The sequence below is a fragment of the Mytilus edulis genome, chromosome 10, assembly GCF_963676685.1.
Source record: "Mytilus edulis chromosome 10, xbMytEdul2.2, whole genome shotgun sequence".
NCBI classification, from domain to species: Eukaryota; Metazoa; Mollusca; class Bivalvia; order Mytilida; family Mytilidae; genus Mytilus; species Mytilus edulis.
In genome coordinates this window covers 77086175-77111314 of record NC_092353.1, presented here as the reverse complement: position 1 = coordinate 77111314, position 25140 = coordinate 77086175, and the positions used below count along the sequence as shown (strand labels likewise).

The window sequence follows — 25140 nt, the reverse complement described above, 5'->3', positions numbered from 1 at the left end:
ATTAGTTCAAGACCAGATGAAACCTGTCAGTGGGAAAAACACTTTTTAGTCTATTGTGAACAGTATCTAGGATACATACCTAAACAAAAAAATTGCAAAAAGTTATCTAGGATACGTACCTAAAAAACAAATTACAAAAAATTAACACTATATCCAATGCTACCACTGCCATTTACAAGTTTACCAATACAACCCCTATGTATCACATTCTGCAACATTTCAACCTTCATTAAATCTTAAATATTGACTGCCTATTCAAACAACTTTTATCAAAATCTTTGGACATCATCAACAGAGAAAAGATAGATACTAACAGGACATTCAAACTCACAAGTTGAAAATATAGTGACAACACCATGGCTAAAAAAGACAAAGAAAAGAAGACAAACAGCAATACAGAAAAAAAAAACAGATTGGAAAATATTTTATTTGTGGTTACAAAAATATCACGGCAATTTATTGCATAAAAAAATACTAATAAAATGGAAAATCAAATAAATATCATAATGTACAGTTTGAATAAATATCAATTCAAAAATTAAAATATAACAATAAAATATTAGTTCAATAACAAATGGTCTACTAATAATTAAATAATATTTTATTATCTTTTTGGTAAATAAATATATTTGGATAAATGTTATTCTGTGGAATTCTAAAAATAAAAATAACATCTTCTTTCAACATGTCAATATTCATCATTTACCTTTGCTATACTATATTATAGTAATTGTTAAATATATACATTCATTTGTTAATAAAAGATAAAAAAAAATATTTGGTTAACTTCTGTAACATAAAAATAGGATAAAGTAATATCCTATTCCTATGGGCCACCATACATGGCTAGCACTATTCTATGTTTAAGTTCAGTGTACTGTGAAATCAGTATCAAAATTGTAATTTGTCATATAATATTTCCAGTTGACCATACTATGAACATGTTTACTAGGTTGCGTCAGCAATTTAATGTTTCAAATGATTCTTGGTAAACCACCTAAAACAAACAAATTATCCTGAGAATGTACTTATTTCCCACTAACACATTTCTATTGCCAGTAGGGTCAGAATCATAATTTAGCAGAAAATCTAAATGTTCATGTTGTAAAGAAAATGTATTCTATTGAACCTGTATTATGGCAGGTTTTAGTTTTCAATATATCTTGTTGAAAAGGTTGATGGCTCAATATTTTCTGTAACATAAAATTGTTTCTCAATTTCAAACAGAAAATATGATAAAACGTTTGTGCATCTCAAGCAATTAAAACCTTTCTTTATAATATGAAAAAAAGTCAAATTCCAAGTAGTTTCAGAATTCAAAATTCCAGAGGTTTTCAAAACAAAACTTTCAATAACTATAGGCTATTTTGAAACATCAGAGTTCTCTGGTCAATGTGAGGCATGCTTTTTTGTTTGGTGTCACAATGGGTCTCATCTTGAATAGTTTTAAATGAACTCTGTGCAAAAATGTGTAAAATGGTTAAACAACATTTGGTCAAAATGTATGGCTACTAATCACAAACTAACAATTATTTTGTTAAGTTTTAAAAAATTTGAAAATTCTTATTGTAGATTAAGTATGATACAGTAAAATGCATGGCTTGTACCAATGAGGGTAGGATTTTATATCTCTCAAATATATTTTCAATTGAAGTTACATGCCTTTCAGAGGAAAGAGATATTAACTTTAAATTTTGAATAGAGTTTCTGTTCTCATATTTAAAAAAAATATATGAAGTTACAATAGATTTGCCATAGAAAATCCGATGATCCTGTTTGTTTCTGGTTAAAGCCTACACTGTCTGTTTTAACATATATTCTACAGTAGAGAAGAGATATGGAAAGGTTACTGAAAAAAAAACATTTACCACTCTTTGATAAATGGATAGATTATTTCATTGAGTTTCTATATTCTCTTTGATTGATCATCATATTCTATAATTCATTCTACATGTTCTAACTCTTAAACAGTCAAAGTTCTGGTCATCATTGCCAATCCCAGAATTCATTGCACTTCCTGTTCATGCAAAAGCATAACCCTGGTTACCACACTGTAAAGCTACCATCAGTCTATTATGTAACTCTGTCTTTGATTTATATTCTGGCATCTTCAGCATGTTGATACTATAAAACCAATAAAAAAAATATTCTTATGCAATGTAGTTCTTATATCATAAAAGTTAAAATGATCAGATAAATGTATGTGAAAGGAATTTATCGGAAGGATACCATGCAACATTACTAAATTCTTTTACATCAAGTTATTGTGCTATTTTAGTTGGATGTGATGCTATAATGCATGAATGCAATGCCAACAAAAAACATGTTCTAATATATGTAGATTGTGTTAATGGTTGGTGGTTATCACTTCACATAAAAAAAACATTCAGTCGGTCAACATGTTCATTTACTCGAAGCTGATTTTTCTACGCAGATTATCACATGTTATAATGGTACCACAATTTTTTTTTCCAATAAATCTAAAATATCCTTAATATTCATTCTCCATAAGTAAACAGATTATTAATCTTGACTAAAGATACCCTAGCCTGTACAAATAAATAAGAAGTCTACACAAAAGAGGAGTGAATATTCTTACCAAGTACTAGCTGTAGGTAAAGTGTGTTCTTTATAAGGAACTATAGCTATGGTAAAATGCTGTGGACCACCTCCACCAACAAACTTAGCAAAACCTCCAAACGGTACTCGAGAACTGTATTTGAAAATAAAAATCAATAATAATCCTTATTGTCTTAAAGCATGCAAAGAATTGCTTGTGATAAACAAAATACAAATTACATAACACATACATATGTATTTACATTTGTTTTAACAATCATTTCGTTGAGATTCCCTTGTCCTCTTCATCGACTGTCTTAAAAAGGAACCTAGACTTAAACCTAAACTGGATATAGGAAATATTGTAGATTTATAAGTGAAATTCAAAATTTCTGTATGAGTTTTGGGTTAATATATTGATATTCATTTCATTTGTCAATAACTATTAATCATGTAGATACTATTGGTATCCATAATCATGATAATCACTTATGTGTTATAGAATGTTTAATTCACTAATTTTAATATCAAAAAAATATTGAACTGTGACCAAATAATTATTTTGTTCAGGATTGTGTATTAAAAAAAACCCAATAATTTCATCATTTCTTTATAAAAATAAGGAGATGTGATATGATTGTCAGTAAGATGTACAATTATCCACCAAAGTTCTAATGAGATGTAAGCAGTTTTATGTCTACATTACCTGCCAGTGGTGAACTGAAGCAGCAAAACTCTGTTCTCTTGACTGAAATCTTCAACAATTTCCCAAAACCACTAAAAGTATGAAATATTTACCAAAAAATTAGTATTTATACAGGTTTTTTTATTTATATTTAAAAGGTGTATACAAAACAATATCATTTAAAATCAGTAACATCACAACAATGTCTTGTTTGTTAACCTTGATATTGTCTTTTTTAATATCAGTATAAGGACATTGTTCCATTTATTTGACCACATAACCATAAAAAGACATTGGCAAGGTTGTAAGTATAAAATGTTTATCGACTGAGTTTCCTTGGCAACTTTTAGAACCATATATAATAAGTGGTGTTGAAAACTGTATTTGAATGAATGGTGCTAAGTTGTTTAATATTTTATTTAACATTTTAAACATTTTATCTTACTACCATATTTTTTTATATTGATATGGGAGCAATACTCAAATTTGTTTAGCTAACTTTCCAAAGAGCACCTGTTTAATTAATTAATTAATTTAAACAGTTAAAAAAGTAGAGGGTTTTTAGTCTAGTATGGTTCAGACTGGTCGAGTATTGTTCAGAACTTTGGTTAAGTATGGTTTAGACTGGAAAAATAGGTCGAGTACATGTCAAGAATGGGTTAAGACTGTTTCAGACTGGTCGAGTAATAGTTCAGACTATTTTTAACGGCAAAGATAATGGTCAAGTACGATTCAGTACAGTCAAGTATGGTTCAGACTGGGGTCGAGTAATGTCAAGTAAAAGTCAGACCAATTCAGACTGGTCGAGTAAAAATCAGTACAGTCGAGTACAGATATAGGTCATTTCAGACTTTAATAGTTTGTAGTGATATTATTTCACACTAACCTGGATAACAGATGACTGTCTATCATAGCCATTATATTCTGTATGATTCTCCCAGTCACTGATATCTATCTCTGGGATACCCGACAACATTAACTCCTAAAATAGTACATAAATACAGTAAATCATTATTTTTTTTTAAATTCTTTGCATTTGAAACCTAACTCATTTATATTATTTTTGTTAACCAATATCAAAAATTGTTAAGTACATATACATCTCTTTGGTGACATACAAAATATAAGAGTATCTTTGTCACAAGATTTATTTACTGAAATGTATAAAGTTAATTCATAGTTTGCACTAATTATCTCCCTTTGAAAGGTAATATAAAGGAAATAATTCAGTGTATTTAATATTTTCCTCCTTAAAATGGCTGTAAGTAAATAACTTTTTTTTCCTCTACATCTGATTTGCAAGTAATAATTGATACAAAATCAAAGCATGACCTCGGTGTTGCAAAAGTGTAACTCTCAACTATATTTTTTTTTCAAATAGAATTTCACGGCAATTGGAACTCAGTGTTGAAAGTGTCCTTGGACTTTTTCTGTAATAAATGATACTAACCAATTCATACTCATCAAACATTTGAATCAGTGATTGTGGAATGTACTGATGGAAACCAGATAGAAAGCTGTTTATCTGTGGCTGTATGGCTCTAGTCATTCTTAATTCTGTTACTAGCTGAGCATACTCTGTCTGCAATAAAATATATAATTATTCTGTATTAAAGAATTTTAAATTGAGAACCTGTTCAACACTTGCATATTCTACTAGTTTTTGGTGGGGTTCGTGTTGTTTATTCTTTAGTTTTCTATGTTGTGTCGTGTGTACTATTGTTTTTCTGTTTGTCTTTTTCATTTTTAGCCATGGCGTTGTCAGTTTGTTTTAGATTTATGAGTTTGACTGTCCCTTTGGTATCTTTCGACCCTCTTTTCTTCTACTGAACAATTTTTTCCCTCTCGATACTATCTTTTGATTGTCAGAAGCTTCTGGCCAAGTTTGGTAAAAATCCAGGAGTGTTTAAGAATCATCTTAAAAATGTTTTTAAAACTTGAACTGCAGACTGTATGTAATGATAAACTGGAAGAAAACTAAGTCCATTTAAAAGTAAAATACAGGAAAAATGGATTTTTTTTTATAAACTAGAGTCTCTTAAGAGCCCGTGTCGCTCACCTTGGTCTATGTGAATATTAAACAAGGGATGCAGATAGATTCATGACAAAATTGTGTTTTGGTGATGGTGATGTGTTTGTACATCTTACTTTACTGAACATTCTTGCTGCTTACAATTATTTCTATCTATAATCAACTTGGCCCAGTAGTTTCAGTGGAAAATGTTAGTTTAAAAATACAAATTTCATGAAAATTGTTATAAATTGACTATAAAGGACAATAACTCCTTAGGCTTAGGGGGTCAATTGACCATTTTGGTCATGTTGACTTATTCTTAGGTGACTGGTCTTACTTTGCTGTACATTATTGCTGTTTACAGTTTATCTCTATCTATAATAATATTCAACATAATAACAAAAAACGGCAAAATTTCTTTAAAATAACCAATTCAGGGACAGCAACCTAACAACAGGTTGTCTGATCCATCTAAAAATTCCAGGGCAGATAGATCTTTACCTCATAAACAATTTGAAAGCAGTAAGATTTGCTCTAAATGCTTAGGTTTTTGAGTTATAAGCCTAAAATGTTCTATTTTTAGCCATGGCGGCTATCTTGGTTGGTTGGCCGGGTCACCCAACACATTTTTAAAACTAGATACTCCAAAGATGATTGTGGCCAAGTTTGGATTAATTTGGTCCAGTAATTTCAGAGGAGAAGATTTTTGTAAAAGATTACCAAGATTTACGAAAAATTGTTAAAAATTGACTATAAAGGTCAATAACTCCTAAAGAGGTCAAATGACCATTTTGGTCATGTTGACTTATTTGTAAATCTTACCTTGCTGAACATTATTGCTCTTTACAGTTTATCTCTATCTATAATAATATTAAAGATAATAAACCAAAACAGCAAAAATTCCCTAAAATTACCAATTCAGGGGCAGCAATAAACAACGGGCTGTCAGATTCATCTGAAAATTTCAAGGCAGATAGATAAACAATTTTACCCCATGTCAGATTTGCTCTAAATGCTTTGGTTTTTGAGTTATTAGCCAAAAACTGCATTTAACCCCTATGTTCTATTTGTAGCCCTGGCGGCCATCTTGGTTGGTTGGCTGGGTCACGCCACACATTTTTTAAACAAGATACCCAAATGATGATTGTGGCTAAGTTTAGTTTAATTTGGCCTGGTAGTTTCAGAGGAGAGTATTTTTCTAAAAGATAACGACGACGGACGACGATGACGGACGACGGACGCCAAGTGATGAGAAAAGCTCACTTGGCCCTTTGGGCCAGGTGAGCTAAAAATTTACTTCTGGATACTATCTTATGATTAGAAACATGTTTCTGTACATGTTTGGTACAAATCCAGGATAGTTTAAGAAAGTTATTAAAATTTTAAAAACTTTAACCACAAAGTGAATGTAATGTTTCCTGGCAGAAAAACTAAGTCCATTTATAAATAAAATACAGAAAAAATGGATTTTTTTTTACAAAGTTAACTTCTGGATACTATCTTATGATCATAAGCAAGCTTCTGTCCAAGTTTGGTACAAATCCAGGATAGTGTAAGAAAGTTATTAAAATTATAAACTTTTTTACCACAGAGTGAATGTTATGTTTCCAGGCAGAAAAACTAAGTCCATTTATAAGTAAAATACAGAAAAAATGGAATTTATTTATTACAAATTTTATTTTAGGATACTATCTTATGAACGTAAACAAGCTTCTATCCTATTTATGTTTTGATATAAATGCACTTATAAACCTTTCAAAGATACTTTTCTCTCAATCAATTTAATCAGTCATATTAAATACTGCTAACTTTTTTATGTATATCAATCTGTATTATCCCTAATTAAAGTGATCTGACCTTCTTTAATGCTTTATCTTGTACAACAGTCTGTTCACATATACATGTATACCTTCATTATTACATAAAGGCATAGTAAAATATGAATGACTATAAAAGTTTCATTTTTAATCTGTAATTACCCTCTACATTTAGTTTTCTATCTGGAATATACCCAATAAGTTTCTTCAAGGTGATGTTACCTTATTTTCTTCTGTCACTGTTATCTTTCTGCCTCCAGGTTTTAGTTCTACTTCCTGCATCACACCAAACACATCAGTCTCAACAGAAAATGTCAGGTCCAATCCTAAGTTGTCAATGTCGTGGTCAAGTATCCACTGTTATATAAAGTCAACAACCGTTATGAGAAATTATTACATAGGTTGCAATGAATTTCAATAATTTCCCAGTGAAAAAAAGACACGATAATTTCACATGTAAAATAAACGTAGTTATTTCACTCCTCTGAAGTCATATAACAAAAGGCATTGTCAAGACGTCAGATCAAAATAAATTGTGAAGGCTTTGAAAAAGATATAGTTCCTTGCATTTTCTACTTTAATTTCAGAAAAAAAGCAAAGAATTCAAATATCGAAAAATATTCAAAATATTCAACTTGTGACAGAACAACACTGATAATTAACTCATATACTACTTGCATTCGTGAATTTAATGGTTTTTTTTTCAGTCACTGGTTGATTAATTTAATTTTGGATGTAACACGTCTTCTAATACACTGACAACATTTTGCTTATCAGCTCATAGACTTAATTTTTTCATGTGACCCTGACATCATCAACGTTTTTTCTTGATTTACTCGTGTTTAAAATGGAATTAAGAATTAAATTATAAGAAATGCCTGTAATATTTTTTCTGCCTATTGGAAATAACATAAAAAATGTGTTGCACACTTTAAATAACCTGCTACACATTTTTGATGTTATTTAGATCTTCATAGACATAAAAAAAACATTACAGTCATTCTTTGAATTTTTTTCTCTATTTAAATTCTCTGACTAGCTATTTGTATAAATATCTATAGAATGTCACAGATAGTTATTCAAAATTTACCCTACAAAAATCATATTTTATCTATCGATATTTTTGGGTAAAACAAACAAATGTTTAAATAAGAACTTATCAATGCATTTGTTATCTTTGTTTAGCTTTGCAAGAGAAAAAGTAAAATGTCCATACTGTCACTGGTTTCTTGAATGCTATATTAATGGCATGAAACCAGGTAATCAGTTACTGTATATGATAGCAGGATTTTCAAGAGATATCAAATCTTTCTTCTATTAATTGTTTCATATTCTTGATTGATTAAAGGGAAAATGTTTGAATAAAACACATACTTGTAGATTTTTAGCGTAGTCAGGATCAATAGATGCCACATCTGTATAGTTCACTGGAATACCTACAAATTAAAGGTCAAATTGTACATATGTTTTTATTCCTGTTTATTATGGGAATAATAATATACTATCTAAAATAGTCAGATATCCTAGTGTTTCAATCTGTTGTTTTATTCAATTAGAAAATGCTAAAAGATAGTATGTTAACTTGTGATGCTTTCTTTGTGCAAAGCCTGAACACTTGAGGTGTCTACTTCTTTTATAGGAGTAACACGATGGGGATCACATATGGAACAAAATCTTCTTTCTCTTCTGGAGCACATGAGATCACCCTCTTTTTTTAACTCTTTAGTTTTCTAGGTTGCGTTTTATGTAGTTTGTTTTTTCATTGATTTTTTGGTTGTTAGCTATCACATTAATATTGTCAGTTTGTTTTTGACTTACAAATGAAAATATCACTGTCGTATCTTTTGCCTCTCATTTTTCAAAAGCAAACATTTTTTTAAACTACCCAAATGACATTAACCAATAAACCTATATTATGATAATAACAACTTTTCAGAAATTTTTGTTTGTAAAGTCTTACAACTTACTATTTGAATTTTTATTCAATTATCACGGATGAGACTTTAAAGCATTCTCTTACATTCTAAACTACAAGCCTGGTATCTTTCATGAGGTTTAACTTACAGTTAATCAAACTTACCAAGGATATGTTTATAGAATGATCTGGTAAAGTAAACATTGATTAACTGCTTGTGATAGAGACAAAGTCCTAATATTTGTCCTGCAAATCTAAAGTAGTTAAGGTGGTCTGGATTAATAGCTGAGTTACTGTTTGGCTGGAATGTACTCCCTAAAAAAAGATATTTTCATAAAAGGGTAAAAAAGAACTCCTTAAAAAGATGTTCACGCAATAATAGGATGAGAATGTAATTTTGTGCTAAAAAGTACATCTTAAATATATATCAACATACATAACAAAAAATTCTCTGAAACTGATATCATCAAGATGCTTGATTTCTTGATTGACAACATATTTGTTACGTTCGGAGGACGTGTTTTTCAACAGACTGTCGGCATTCCAATGGGAACTGTGCCCCTCTACTCGCCGACTTGTTTCTTTATTTTTATGAGGCTGACTTCATGCAGGAACTTCTTAGGAAAAAAGATAAGAAGTTAGCAATATCCTTTAACTCTACTTTCCGCTATATAGATGATGTTCTTTCACTAAACAATTCAAAATTTGGTGACTATGTGGAACGCATCTATCCAATCGAACTAAGATAAAGGATACTACAGATACAGTTAAGTCGGCTTCATATCTTGACTTACATCTAGAAATTGAAAATGAGGGTCGGTTGAAAACAAAACTTTACGACAAAAGAGATGATTTCAGATTTCCAATTGTGAACTTTCCATTTCTAAGTAGTAACATTCCAGCAGCACCTGCATACAGGGTATATATCTCCCAATTGAAACGATATTCCCGTGCTTGCATTTCCTATCATGATTTTCTTGATAGAGGTTTGCTACTCACAAGGAAGCTATTAAACCAAGAATTCAAATGGTGAAGTTGAAATCATCCCTTCGTAAATTTTACGGACGCCATCACGAGTTGGTTGACCGTTATGGAATAACCGTTTCACAAATGATATCGGATATGTTCCTTACGTCGTAACTACAATCCCCTTCCCTTTCATGAATATGACCTACCGAATTAGACTATTTACCGGATTTGTAATCACATAAGCAACACGACGGGTGCCACATGTGGAGCAGAATCTGCTTACCCTTCCGGAGCACCTGAGATCACCCCTAGTTTTTGGTGGGGTTCGTGTTGTTTATTCTTTAGTTTTGTGTGTACTATTGTTTTTCTGTTTGTCTTTTTTATTTTTATCCATGGCGTTGTCAGTTTATTTTAGATTTATGAGTTTGACTGTCCCTTTGGTATCTTTCGTCCCTCTTTTATAATATATGTTGTCATGTATTAATTCATACATTATAAGAACCATCCATTAATATAATTATAGAGTATTAAGAACTTTTTTCCCAGTCCCTCCTGTATATGTGTTCCTTTTCAGGTATGCACTAGTTTCATTTTTTCTCTCTCAACAAAACCTTGGAAATGTATTTCTATACCAAGATCTAAATTTGGTAGCAGTAGTTTTTGGTGTAAAAAATGGTTCCATCTTTGAAATTCTTGTGCTTCTTTTGCAACATTAAATTTATAGATCTGACATTTAATATTTCTGAAACCATCCAAAGTTTATTGTCTCTATGACAGCACATTTTTTCTCATAAATATTTGTTAAGGTCTATTTTGGTCATGTAAGCAATTGAAGTATAAATTTTTAAACATTCATAGCTTTCAAGTTTTTCCTTTTGAGTGTTCTTGTTGATGGTAGATCAGAAGAGTGCTTTGGACATTTAAAACATATAAACGGTTATCTTAAACCATTTATCTTTAAGCCTTAAAATATTTTACATACCATCTGCTGACTGGGTAAACAATGCATAATCTGGATTTAGGATTTCTTTAGATAAAACATCAAACCATTCTCTCACTACTCCCTGCCCCTACAATTAATCAAGTAAAAATAAAGTTTAATGATTAAGATATCCCATTTGGTTTTTTATTTCATGGCCATTGCATTTAAATTTCTTTATCAAGAAATGGTATTACTCTATTTATTTCACTTGACTGGGCGGAGTTTAACGGATTCGCTCACATTAAAACAGTCCATCTATAGATAGGTGTTTTAGGATAAACTCATCAATGAAGTGCCAGTCATTGTTTTGTAAATTCCTTTGATGACACTGATAGGTGATTAGAAATCAGAAATAATTATAACGCTATTCATCCTTGTCACACACATCTTCAAATAGACTGTCCTTATGCAAATTAAAACAAAAGCTCCGCCCGATCAGTTGAAATAACATTGGTAATACTGGAGAGCAAGTTATGAATTCTTATCCTAAGCAATATGCTTGTTTCCAATTGTTAACTTTCTGATCTAGTGTTTGGTTTTAATTGGTGTCAGATGGCGGGATCCAGATAGCCTATAAAACATTTAAATGACATAAGAATTCAGAGAATAGTAAAAGAGTATTTCTGGTAATGGAAATGATATGTATCCTTGGTATTCCTTTGACATTTAGACAAAAACCAGAGTAAGAAATTTTGTTGTTATTTATTCATTTTCTTAATGTAAAAGAATAAACACACATAAGACCTATTTTTTGGAAAATATTGATATATTTATGACATTTAAAGATTTAGTATTTAACAACAAGAATATATAATTAAAGTTACAATAATCAATATTACTTATCTGACGTAAACTATTTAAAAACAAATTTTATATCTACAAAATATTTTAAAGAGAAGTACAAAAGATGGATAACAAATAATCCAAATAATATAAGTACCATTCCCTCTTCACCATCAAACTTTAATGCCAGTCCTTTCTTCAATTTATCAGGATTTTCTTTAAGCACCCTATCACAGCTACTGTCAAATATTCTTTCTGTTCATAAAAAAAATAGGTACGGTAATCAGTTTTGTCAACATGAAATCATTATGTTTTGTACACAATTCCAACATTCAATATATGTTGTATAAGAGACATATGAAAGACGTTACTCTCTAGTCATGAAATAATTTTAAAAAATCTGGTGATGAACACCCCTTCGTTACACAATGATATTTTTTATTTACAAATAAACATAAAATTTAACTAAATATTTCTTTTCTAATAACTAGTTGTGGTTTGTGTATTTGAATAAACAAATATGTGTACTTAAACTTATCATATTAGCAAAATAATATAACTTAAATATGCAATGCTATTGTAGTCATCTTGATCAATCAATTGAATAAAAATAATTTTACTCATCAAATTAATCAGTCTTTGCTTTATTATTAAGCTGTATTTAAATTAATTAAGAAAATATGGAGGGGGGAGTAAAAATAACAAAAAATAAGATTATTTCCCTTTTTTTTATATAATTTAGCAAAACACTACCTCTATTTATAAAGAGAATGTCCTGGTCAGTTGCTGGGATATATCCTTACCTCTATTTATAATGAGAATGTCCTCGTCTGGTCAGTTGCTGGGATATATCCTTACCTCTATTTATAATGAGAATGTCCTCGTCTGGTCAGTTGCTGGGATATATCCTTACCTCTATTTATAATGAGAATGTCCTCGTCTGGTCAGTTGCTGGGATATATCCTTACCTCTATTTATAATGAGAATGTCCTCGTCAGTAGCTGGGATATGTAATACTTCACTTGGATTTTCATCATCGGATATATTCTGGTAAAACCATTCTCTTCTTTTCACGAAAGGCTGAGGAAAATTATTAAAATAATTGAATTAAAAACATTTTATCACAAATTTATGTTAAGTTTTTTTTCTAAAATTGAAATTTGAACTTGACTAGTATTTATTTTATTTATGTTGCATAATAATCCATAAGGTTGATTGGCAGAAGAAACAATTGGGAGGCATTCCGAAATTATATCTCATTTTCAAATGTACTTCATCATTACAGTACATGCTTCACATTATAACAGTACAACAGCTCATAGGAAACGAACAATCAAATTGATATATCTTGTATCCTAAAATGTAAATATAATGAACTAATTCTTCTTTTTGAATCAAATACAAGCTAAAGGTGAGATAAGTTGGAAGTCTATAAAAAAAATTATTGTCGTCTTTGCTACAATAAAGTTTGTTGTTCGTTGCTGTGTGATACATTTTTTTTTTTTGGTAAAAAAATGTATATATTAATTAGGACATTAGTTTTCTCTTTTGAATTGTTTTGCATTTGTGATTTCAGGGACTTTAAAACCTGACTATGGGGTATGTTCTTAGCTCATTGTTGAAGGCCGTAAGGTGACCTGTTAATGATTATTTCTGTGTCATTTGGTCTCTTGTGAAGAGTTGCCTTATTGGCAATCATACCACATCTTCTTTTTTATTTTCTATTTTCTAAATATAAATCATGCAATTCAAGATGGCAGCTAGTTCGTTTTTACTACCATACAACATTAATGCGGCAACATGTCTATAGAGTACTTATCTATAACTAGCATTGTTAGACCATACTGTTTGTATCAGATTAAGACACTGGTATTATACACCACTAATAGTTAAAAGCTGCAGCTTTGTATGTGACAATTTTCACTTAAAAATTAATTTGGTACTATGCACAATTAGTTATACAAGCATATTTTGGGTACAACTTAATTAAACACTTTTATAGTGACTGTCATTAATGCTAAATATACAAAATTCCTTGAGCGCAATTATAATGGTGCCACTATTAATCCATCATTCTGTCCCTGCAGCATGTGCAGAAGGTTCAAAAAGGACTATGAATCATCAGGAGCTGTCAATTGTGTGTTTTTTTGCATTACCTATACTTTTTGTTTGTTATATATGATACACATAATAAACATGAAGTTATGGTACCTGGAGTCACCTCTATGTCATTAGTTATCTGTAATACTGTAAATTCAAAAAATATTGAGATGTTTTTTATTATTGCAAAAAATGCAACAGGGTGATCATCGCAATAATTTAAACTCGCATTTTGAATTTTTTATATAGGAATTAAACTAGATTTTTCTCCATATCGCAAAAATTAACATTGCATTTTAGTCTAAAATGACAAAATCACAATAATACCTGCATGTCACTATTTCTTAAATTACAGTACATATATATATATACTAATTCATACCTGCAATTTAATGATATGTATAAACTGGGACATCAGTTCTGGACATTCCAATAAGAAATGGAAATGATCAAATATCACAGTGGTATTTCTGAAAATATATCAACTGAGACATTAATTATGGACATTCAATAGTACATCAATATGGTGAAGTCTTAGGGACCCAACAAAACTATTTGACTTATTTTACATTCTAATCCTACAAGGTCCCAATTACATTATGTTGTTTCATTTCAAGAATCTATCATTATCACTGGACTAGTATATATTTGTTTAGGGGCCAGCTGAAGGACGCCTCCGGGTGCGGGAATTTCTCGCTACATTGAAGACCTGTTGGTGACCCTCTTCTGTTGTTTTTTATTTGGGCGGGTTGTTGTCTCTTTGACACATTCCCCATTTCCATTCTCAATTTTATCATATATCCTCAGCCAGGTGTGTTAAGGAGGAATAAGTTTTGCAAGTATTTCAACACAATGAGGTTCTACTCTAACTAACATATGACCTTGCTTCACATGTATGTGGCATTTTACTATATTTCATTAATGATAATAAATTTACAGTTTCAAACTAGGGTATCTGATGCAAAAACATATCTTTTAATGAATAATGATCAAATAATCTGATCTTTCAGTCAGTTATAGTAAAAATTCCTAAATTGTACTGCTTAAATTAATAGCATGTGTTCAACCATCTTAAGATATGCAAGAAGTATTCTCATCATGTTATAGGTATCTTAATAATGTAAAATAAACTATATGTGCGTTTACCTCTGAACTAAAGCTTTGAGCACCTTATTATGTTTACAAACAAACTCTATGAATCTTGGAGATGTAATCCTAAAATGAAAGTAAAAACTAATCATTTTTTAAATAACTCAAAAGCATTTTGAAGTAAACAGACTAGAAAATGTCATGCATTTAAAAAAAAACTTTATATAAAATTTTCTGCTTTAAAACAAAATGTCTTCAACAAAAACATACATTTTCTTCATGCAAACAATGCAGAAATTACAGTATACATTGTTTCACTCATTTAGATTCAAGCATCACTGAATAGCCTTCTGTATAGGAAAGACATGTTTGGCATACAAAAGTTTAACTTATTCTCAAGGCTACTTTTTAAAATTTTCACTCTATTGTTTGTATCTTGTTTGTGTTTTTTGTTGGATAGTAATTATACGACATCCCATTATTTTCATATATTTTTGGTCTTAAATAGTTATTATATAGATTTAGATATAAAAAAAACATACACACACAATAGACAACACCAACCCCTTATATTCAACTTCGTAGTTCCAAAGTAATAGATGTCCAAACTAATATCAATGGTAACTGCACATGGTCAAAAAAAGCCTGATCTGGCCTTGAAAGCATTATAAATGGGAAGGTTAATACAGTTTTACTTGTGGATAAAAACCTCCACATTTCTTTCTGGACCAAATGTCATAAAACTGAAGCATAAAATAGAATTATATGCACACTCCAGCTGTCAGCCGAATGTCTAAATGAGATTAGTGAGTAAATGGATACTTTAACAAATGTTGATATTTCTATTTAATATTTTATATGTTAATTTCTTGTTCTGATTTGGTAAGATAAGACCATGTGATATAAAAATGTTTGCTTTAATTGCATATGATAAGAACATGTGAGATGCCATGCCTTACATTGATATGGTTATGACAGGAACATGTGATATAAAATGTCTTACCCTGATTGGATATGACAAGAACATGTGATATGAAGTATCTTATTCTGCTTGGGTATGACAAGATCATGCGATATAAAGTGTCTTATTCTGATTGGGTATGACAAGAACATGTGATATACAATGCCTTATACTCATATTGGGTTGAAAGTACAAGAACATGTGATATAAAATGTCTTACTCATATTGGGTATGACAAGAACATGTGATATTAAATGTCTTACTCTGATTGAGTATGACAAGAACATGTGATATCAAATGTCTTACTCTGATTGAGTATAACAAAAAACATGTGATATAAAATGTCTTACTCTGATTGGGTGTGACAAGAACATGTGATATAAAATGCTTGAACAACTCCACAGATCCTTGGTAATGTAGCACCAATGACATCCTGGTCCTCTAAACTCATATGTTTTAAAATTCCCTCAGATACTTGAAGTTTATCTTTACTACAGTTCACATCTGAGTACTGATTAACTGCCTTTTGTTGTTGTGGAGATGCATTTGAGGAGTTAGTGATATTCATTGTCTTTGGATTTTCAGCTTGCTGAGATTCATTATCTTTTTCTGAAAGATTTGCCATCGATTGTCTGGGACTTTTCTGATCAAATTCTACTTGTAGTAAATTCAGCCAGTCTTCAAGAAGCTGCCATAGACTTTCTGCTGGCTGAAACATTTTATTAGAAAATTAACATTTTTGATTTAAAACACACAACATTATACATGTTATACAAATGAATGAATACCAAAATTTTATTTATGACATAGCAATGATGACAAAGAAAAAGCTGAACTAAGAATAAATTGGGTATTCATTGTAGGGTCATGTTGATGTAGTGATTTCCTGGATTTACCTTCATTAGGAATGCTCAAAGCTAAAAATTTAAAGGCCAAGGACTATTAACTTGATGGACTTTCACTGTTTTTTTCTTCATGAAACATACACTGTACATTCATAAATTTTTGGATGCCTTTTTTTTCCTTTTTTCTATGTTTCACAGTTGTTAACTAACAACTACAGGCTCTCAAGAGCCTGTATCGCTCACCTGACTCTACTTGGGTTTTTAAAATCATATAACCAGATTCTCCGCAGGGCGCAGCTTTATACGACCGCATAGGTTGAACTCTGAACAGTTGGGGCAAGTATGGACACAACATTCAAGCTGGATTCAGCTCTAAATTTGGATTGTGATTAAATAGTTGACACAGCATAGGTTTCTGACACAGAATGAATGTGGTCTAATGAAATTAAAATATTTTTTTTGCCTTTGAACAATTCACTACAAAGTTCAATTTTGGACCCTTTTGGCCCCTTATTCCTAAACTGTTGGGACAAAAACTCCCAAAATCAAACCCAACCTTCTTTTTATGGTCATAAACCTTGTGTTTAAATTTCACAGATTTCTATTTACTTACACTAAAGTTATGGTACGAAAACCAAGAATAATGCTTATTTGGGCCCCTTTTTTGGCCCCTAATTCCTAAACTGTTGGGAGCAAAACTCCCAAAATCAATCCCAACCTTCCTTTTGTGGTCATAAACCTTGTGTTTAAATTTCATTGATTTATTTTTACTTATACTAAAGTCATTGTGCGAAAACCAAGAATAATGCTTATTTGGGACCTTTTTTGGCCCCTTATTCCTAAACTATTAGAACCAAAACTCCCAAAATCAATCCCAATCTTCCTCTTGTGGTCATTAACCTTGTGTCAAAATTTCATAGATTTCTATTCACTTAAACTAAAGTTATAGTGCGAAAACTAAAGTATTCGGACGACGACGTTGACGCAGACGACGACGCCAACATCATACCAATATACGACCAAAGAATTTTCAATTTTTGCGGTCGTATAAAAACAGATAAAATTTGGCTACAAGGTAACAACACTTGGCCAGCACCTCATAAGGAAAGGACTATTCATGTTATGTTTGATTTCATTCAGTTCTGTGGTTCTCTAGAAGAAGACTTTTGTATGCATTTCCCATAGGGTCCTATGTTAAACTAAGCCCCCCGCTGGCAGCCATCTTGGATGATAAATCTCAAACAAAGTAACAACACTTGGTCAGCATCTCATAAGGAACATTCATGCTATGTTTGGTTTCATTCCATTCAGTGGTTCTCTAAAAGATGTCATGTGTATGCATTTCCCATAGAGGTCCTATGTTAAACTAAGTCCCCCCCCTTGCTAGCGGCCATCTTGGAGGACAAATCAGCTGCAAAGTAACAACACTTGGTCACCACCTCATAAGGAACATTCATGCCATGTTTGGTTTCATTCCATTCAGTGGTTCTCTAGAAGAAGTCATTTGTATGAATTTCCCATAGGGTCCTATGTTAAACTAAGCCCCGCCCCGCAAGCGGCCATCTTGGATGATGGATCAGCTACAAAGTAACAACACTTGGTCAGCACCTCATAATGAACATTAATGCCATGTTTGGTTTCATTCCATTCAGTGGTTCTCTAAAAGAAGTCATTTGTATGAATTTCCCATAGGGTCCTATGTTAAACTAAGCCCCCCGCTGGCGGCCATCTTGGATGATGGATCGGCTACAATGTAACAACACTTGGTCACCACCTCATAAGGAACATTCATGCCATGTTCGGTTTCATTCCATTCAGTGGTTCTCTAGAAGAAGTCATTTGTATGCATTTCCCATAGGGTCCTATGTTAAACTAAGTCACCCGCTGGCGGCTATCGTGGATGATGGATCGGCTACAAAGTAACAACACTTGGTCAGCACATTATTAGGAACATTCATCCAATGTTTGGTTTCATTCCATTTAGTGGTTCTCTAGAAGAAATCATTTGTATGCATTTCCCATAGGGTCCTATGTTAAACTAAGTCCTCCGCTGGCGGCCATTTTGGATGATGGATCGGCTACAAAGTAACAACACTTGGTCACCACCTCATAAGGAACATTAATGCCATGTTTGGTTTCATTCCATTTAGTGGTTCTCTAGAAGAAGTCATTTGTATGCATTTCCCATAGGGTTCTATGTTAAACTAAGTCCCCGGCTTGCGGCCATCTTGGAGGACGAATCAGCTACAAAGTAACAACACTTGGTCACCACCTCATAAGGAACATTCATGCCATGTTTGGTTTCATTCCATTCAGTGGTTCTCTAGAAGAAGTCATTTGTTATCATTTCCCATAGGGTACTATGTTAAACTAAGTCCCCTGCTGGCGGCTATCTTGGATGATGCATCGGCTACAAAGTAACAACACTTGGTCAGCACCTCATTAGGAACATTCATGCAATGTTTGGTTTCATTCCATTTAGTGGTTCTCTAGAAGAAGTCATTTGTATGCATTTCCCATAGGGTCCTATGTTAAACTAAGTCCCCCGCTGGCGGCCATTTTGGATGATGGATTGGCTACAAAGTAACAACACTTGGTCAGCACCTCATAAGGAACATTAATGCCATGTTTGGTTTCATTCCATGGTTCTCTAGAAGAAGTTCAAAATGTAAAAAGTTAACGACTGCGACGACGGATGATTACGACAGACGACGGACGACAAGTGATGAGAAAAGCTCACTTGGCCCTTCGGGCCAGGTGAGCTAAAAATGTGAGATTATTTTTTATAATTTTTGGTATTATCGGGAGCCAGACAAGAAAAGCTATCAAAATTCAAAATGTTACTCTTTGTATAGAAAAAATCACAATTTTCACAACAAACAAATCAGTGCAAAAGTTTCTCAATTAACAGCTAGTATATCATTTTGTCTATATTATTCACTGTCACCAATAGTTCATGTGATATAAATAATCAAATAACCTTGAATATCCTTATAGTTTTTGGTGAGACTCGAGTGACACCATTGGCTACAGCTGACTGTATGGAAGATGTCATAGACTGGTACACTGATGTGTAAAGTTTACATAGAACTCTGACACAGGTCAACAGTACAGAAACATGGACTTCAACATTACTAGATAAACTGTAAGCAGAGAAAACATTGTAGAAATTAAGGATATTAATGTAGGATATTAAATGTATGTACATCTACTGGCATATCCCTTAAGGAAATAAATAGAGAATGTGTCAATAGGCCACAGATGCCCCAAGTTGTAAATATGCTTCAGTCAACTTCCATGTACAAATACAGTATTCCCATAGTTTAGACCGTTTGGTGATTACAAGCATTGTGTATAAATTTCATAACATTTGGTTGAAGCAATCTAAAGTTCATGAAAAGTAACAACAGATTTAGCATTTTTTCAATGTATAAAGGGTCATAATTCATGAATGGTAATAGTGATGCCACCCAATTTCAAACATAATCAGTATTTCGGGGTCATATGCATTGTGTTGTAAGTTTTATAACATTTGGTTGAGGCAAACTAAAGTCAGAGAACTGAAACGAAGAATTCAGCAATATTTATGTTTATAAAGAGGAATAACTCATGGATGGTATTAGTGATGTCACTCTATATCGAACTTGATCTGTGTTTAGTGGTTAAAAACATTGTGTATAAGTTTTATAATATTTGCAAGTTTGATGCAAACTAAAATAAGACAACGGAAACCAATTTTGGGGACATAAGGATGGACAAATGTGACAGATAGGATGAACAAAGGTAACACTTAATTCAGGGGCATAAAAAGCCACTTATTCATAGCCCAATTGCTTTCTATATTAAATCTGCAATTTGAAGCATAAATGGCTATTTTATCTCAAGTTCAAAAACAGTTGCAGTCAATCAATCATGTCATTTATAGAACTATCCTGACTTGTATTGGATAATTCAACATACTTAGTGTGCACTGGTTCCTATATTTCGGTGGTACAAAAAACTTCTGATCTGAACAGCAGAGCAAATGTGCTCCCTGTTATAATTTCATATATCTTTTTTATTATTCAAAAGAAACTTTCAACAAGGGTTCTTCAGTGATTAAAAGTCCTTAAGCTTTCATTTGTTACCAAAATTACTAAAACTGTTCACTATTGACAAAGTTACAGCTATCTGACATACGAACTATTTTACAAAATATTATAATTTTTTATATTACTTTCTTTCTAACCAGGACCAAATAAGTGGTTTATTTATGGTTTTGGTATCTACATACATATATATGAAAAAAAAAGCAGGAAATATTTTAGAACAAACTGGTATTGTACATTTCTTTCCATCCTGCAGGATGTCACAGTTTAAGAGTTTTCCTTCCCTTGAATTATTTTTAAAATATTTCACTTAACTTTTCAGATGAAAGTTATATTTGTAAATATACATCATTGTATGACATTAAATTGCATTAAAACTTATAAGATCTCATTTCCTTTCAGCTAAACCTATCAATTGTTAACTGTAGTTGGTCGTGCTCACACAGTGTATAGATTAGTTAATGTAAAGTAAGAAGAGGCTGAGATTGATAGGACTGTGAGATTGATAGGTATGTTAATTCACAAAATTATAGCAATTAAAGCAATGTCAAATTGTCCAGTTTTATGTATTTTTAAGGAAATAGGGATACTTTACAAACAAAATGTATTTAAAGGTGGTATGGATGTCTTCCTCCATCTTGGATTGTAAAAAAACGGGAAACAAAGGTCCAGATTTGCTATCAAGTTAGCAAAATTTGATGCAGGAATTCAGATATTAAATGTGAATTTTCAATTAAAAGAACCAATTTACAAGAATATAACTTATAAATATTATTTTTTTTGCAAATATTGATTATTTTTGGTTGTTTATGAAAAAAAAAATTGGCATTTTAAGGGGAGGTAACTCTAATACAGTGCATTTTCTGAAGGATTCTACATGGAATATTCCTATTTTGTATTTTAGCCGGAAAAAACGTCAGTGACCCTATCTTTTCTTTTGATATTCTCATAGCATTGTCTGAAAGCTATCTTTTGCTTAAGTATTTAACAATTCTATCATTTTGTTTAGTTTCTAATCACAAAATGGTGTTTTTTCCTGTATAAACCATACAAAATGTGTCATTTTGTCACATCCTGTAGCTTGAGAAAATGCACGATGACCTATCATATTTATTATATTTTTTCAACATAAATCAATAGATACTACGTTTTGGCAAAGTATGAACAATTTCTTTCATTTTTATTTTAGACTCCCATACCACTTTAATGCCATTAATTTATCTGATAAAAGTTTTGGTTAAAAATTATCCTAAATCTACATTAATAAATACCCTTTCATATTTTCAAAGGGTCAAAGTAAAAAAAATGCTTGAAAATCTTAGCTTCCAAGGAAATTTTGTATTATAATACATACAATGCTTTTTTTATTGCTGTAACCATATGTTGTTGATCAGATGGCTTCAAAATTGTAATATGCATACAAGTAATAGGAATATCAAAGCAAATGGTTGAATTTTATGATAGTTGGTACCTGAGTTCATCCTCAGTTGTTGGTACAGATTATGTCATTAAGCTTTTGTTTACTGTAATTTGTATGTTTATCTCTTCTATTTTGGCTGTATTAAGTTCACAGTCACGTCCGGTCAGAATGGGGACGTTAAATCTGATGTCTCGTGTAAAGAGAGTGCCACGCTCTTTGCACGTTAAGAACCCTTGCAACAACTCTTTGAGGGCCCGTAGGTGGCCTGTTGCAAGGCAAACCCTCATTTTCTAGTGGCAATCCAAATTTCCCCGACCATCATCCCAAATGGCCTATATTATGACAAGACCTACATATTGTATTTATTGTGAACTTGTTCTCGTCCGCAATATGCATGAAATATTTGCCACTTGACGTTAAGCAATCAACAATCAATCAATCTATTTTGGCCATGGTGTTTGTTACACAAACAGTATTTTAATGCCCCTTTGTATTACCCTTGACTTTTTATACAATGTAAAAGTAAGTCAACTAACCTCAGAAGATTATGTCCTATGTTTGACAGTTCCTCAGCTAAAGCTACCAGTATTCTATCTGCCATTTCATTATTCTTTTTGCACAGAAATTTCAGCACCTTCAAATACTTAAAATATAAAAAAGAAAGTTTTTATCTTAATTTCTGGGTGTCTGATCTGTATTATGATACAGATTGTGTATTATCGCCGAATGTGATATTTTTACTGTTTATGGATTTGCATGGCCTTGCTGTGATGTGTGCATAGCAAAAATTTAAATCACAAAAATACTGAACTCAGAGGCAAATTCAAAACGGAAAGTCCTTAATCAAATGGCAAAATCAAAAGCTCAAACATATCAAAAGAATGTATATCATATTTCTGACTTGGTACAGGCATTTTCTTCTGTACAAAATAGTGGATTAAACCTGGTTTTAAAGCTAGCTAAACCTCTCACTTGTCATCTTGTATGACAATTGCATCAAATTCCATTAAATTGACAATGATGTGTGAACAAAACAAACACAATAGGTAAAAGTGTCACAAATACAAGAGACAATTTCTGTATCATTTGGTCTCTTTTGGAGAGGTATCTCATTGGCAATCATACCACATCTTCTTATTTTTTATATGTACAGATTTTATAATTTCATTTACCATAGATTCTTTGAGATGTTCTTTCCTGACCATCTGAATCAATTGTTCAAATAATTTAGGAAAATGTGTCAGTAAATTGTCACAGGTTTCACAGTAGCCTCCCTGAAATATATAAAATAGAAAGGGTTTGTATATATATATATACATAAGAGTATGTTAAAGTAAGGGCCCATTTTGACCTCAAATTTCAGGTTCATCACAAGATTTTGTACACTTTTTAAACACTTAAGTGTCTACTTTAGTCGATTCAATTAAGTTGTGTGAATATTAAACTTAATGAAAGATATTTGAGTCTGAGATTGTTTTGACCCAAACCTGTCAACCTGTGACGATGAAAATGTAGGTCATGACCTGCATTGAAGAATCAAATCTCAGGTCATAACGCGTACGAACTTTTTCGAGCTGAATTTCATTATTTATGGTACATTTTCTTATAATGTATATCAAAGATACCAAAACATCAATGCATGTTCACTTTGTTAAGTCATTTTAAATCTAATAAAATATTATTTCATTTAACTTTTAAAGATTTTTATAAATTGTGTAACTCAGTCTTATGTGCTTTCCTTTTTGAGAAACAATACTACAATCATCAAACACTAGAATTTAATGTAATTCTTGAATGTTTGAGACTTTTGACTATGTAGCCTTTAACCACAATATTTTTCATTTGACAAGGAAATTAGACTATGATAAAATATAGTAATACAGTTAAAGGAAGTATAAATGTAAAAAAATAATTTTCAACTTTTTTTAAAAAATTGTATAAAGGTATAAAAAAATAATGAAAAGTTATTTTTCAATATGTATTTGAATTTTATATTTTTATGATTTAATCTTTTTCACCCATAAAACGTAAATATAAAGAATAATTTTGAATGGTGACAAATAAGGGGAAGTAACTCTAGTTCAGTTTGTAAACCAAATGATGGTGCAATTTATTTACGACCTAAAGCTAAGGTAATTGGTGTTAATTAACAGAGTGTTTGACACCAAAGCTGTCAAGTGAAGCCATGCACTTAATGGGTCACTTAATTTGACAGTTTACATAGCAAGATGAACTTCCTGTTCATGGAAGAATTACGAATTTGCCGGTATTTCAAAGGAATATTACTTATGAAATCAATCTCAAGGCTAAGAAATACGGGTGAAATCGGTTCATTTTCGGAATTTCCGGGTTATTTCAATGACCCGGCGGGTGTTCCGGGTGATCCCTCAGAATTGTGAAAATCTCGGGTCACACCCGCAAAATACGGGTCAGTTGACAGGCATGTTTGACCTTAAAAAAAACATGCTTACGGGAACATATAAAAGTAATTTCATTGTTTCAGTAAATTTGTTAAATCTGTATGAAATATGTAACAATTGACAAAATTTCTGTAACAAGGAAATAAATGCTTATAAAATTATATGGATATAATAGACACAACAGGAAGATGTTCTTAAAAAATATACTAACATGAAAATGAAAGTGATACCATATTTTCCAAAATTCAAAATAAAACAATGGTGATTATTTCCTGCTAACATGACTCATAACGAAACCTTTTTTTATTTAATTTTCCATTGATAAGATTAGATTCATGAGGTAAATAAAGTTGACCTTAGATGAATGTGGTCTAATGAACTTAATTTTTTTTTTACCTATTATAGTCCAATGTCCAAAATCTAAATACATGGATTGATTCAGCATATCAAAGAATCCCAAGAATTAAATTTTTTATGAAATCAAACAAAGTTT

General features: G+C 31.5%; 1 protein-coding gene across 1 annotated transcript in view; it reads right to left on the bottom strand.

The window, feature by feature from the left end:
- Nucleotides 1–418: 418 nt before the first annotated feature.
- The window catches only part of LOC139491931 (E3 ubiquitin-protein ligase HACE1-like), a 428049-nt gene continuing 403327 nt past the window's right edge, over nucleotides 419–25140 (bottom strand). Inside the window, exons 10-26 of the mRNA XM_071279877.1 lie at nucleotides 23400–23501; nucleotides 22764–22870; nucleotides 19700–19862; nucleotides 16225–16583; nucleotides 14971–15039; nucleotides 14207–14294; nucleotides 12693–12804; nucleotides 11882–11979; nucleotides 10942–11029; nucleotides 9156–9305; nucleotides 8450–8511; nucleotides 7298–7432; nucleotides 4695–4826; nucleotides 4131–4226; nucleotides 3266–3336; nucleotides 2600–2713; nucleotides 419–2124 (exon numbers count right to left, since the gene is read on the bottom strand). Of these exons, the coding sequence (XP_071135978.1) occupies nucleotides 2022–2124; nucleotides 2600–2713; nucleotides 3266–3336; nucleotides 4131–4226; nucleotides 4695–4826; nucleotides 7298–7432; nucleotides 8450–8511; nucleotides 9156–9305; nucleotides 10942–11029; nucleotides 11882–11979; nucleotides 12693–12804; nucleotides 14207–14294; nucleotides 14971–15039; nucleotides 16225–16583; nucleotides 19700–19862; nucleotides 22764–22870; nucleotides 23400–23501 (2049 nt within the window). The 3' untranslated portion in view covers nucleotides 419–2021. The remainder of the gene's footprint in view (nucleotides 2125–2599; nucleotides 2714–3265; nucleotides 3337–4130; nucleotides 4227–4694; nucleotides 4827–7297; nucleotides 7433–8449; nucleotides 8512–9155; nucleotides 9306–10941; nucleotides 11030–11881; nucleotides 11980–12692; nucleotides 12805–14206; nucleotides 14295–14970; nucleotides 15040–16224; nucleotides 16584–19699; nucleotides 19863–22763; nucleotides 22871–23399; nucleotides 23502–25140) is intronic.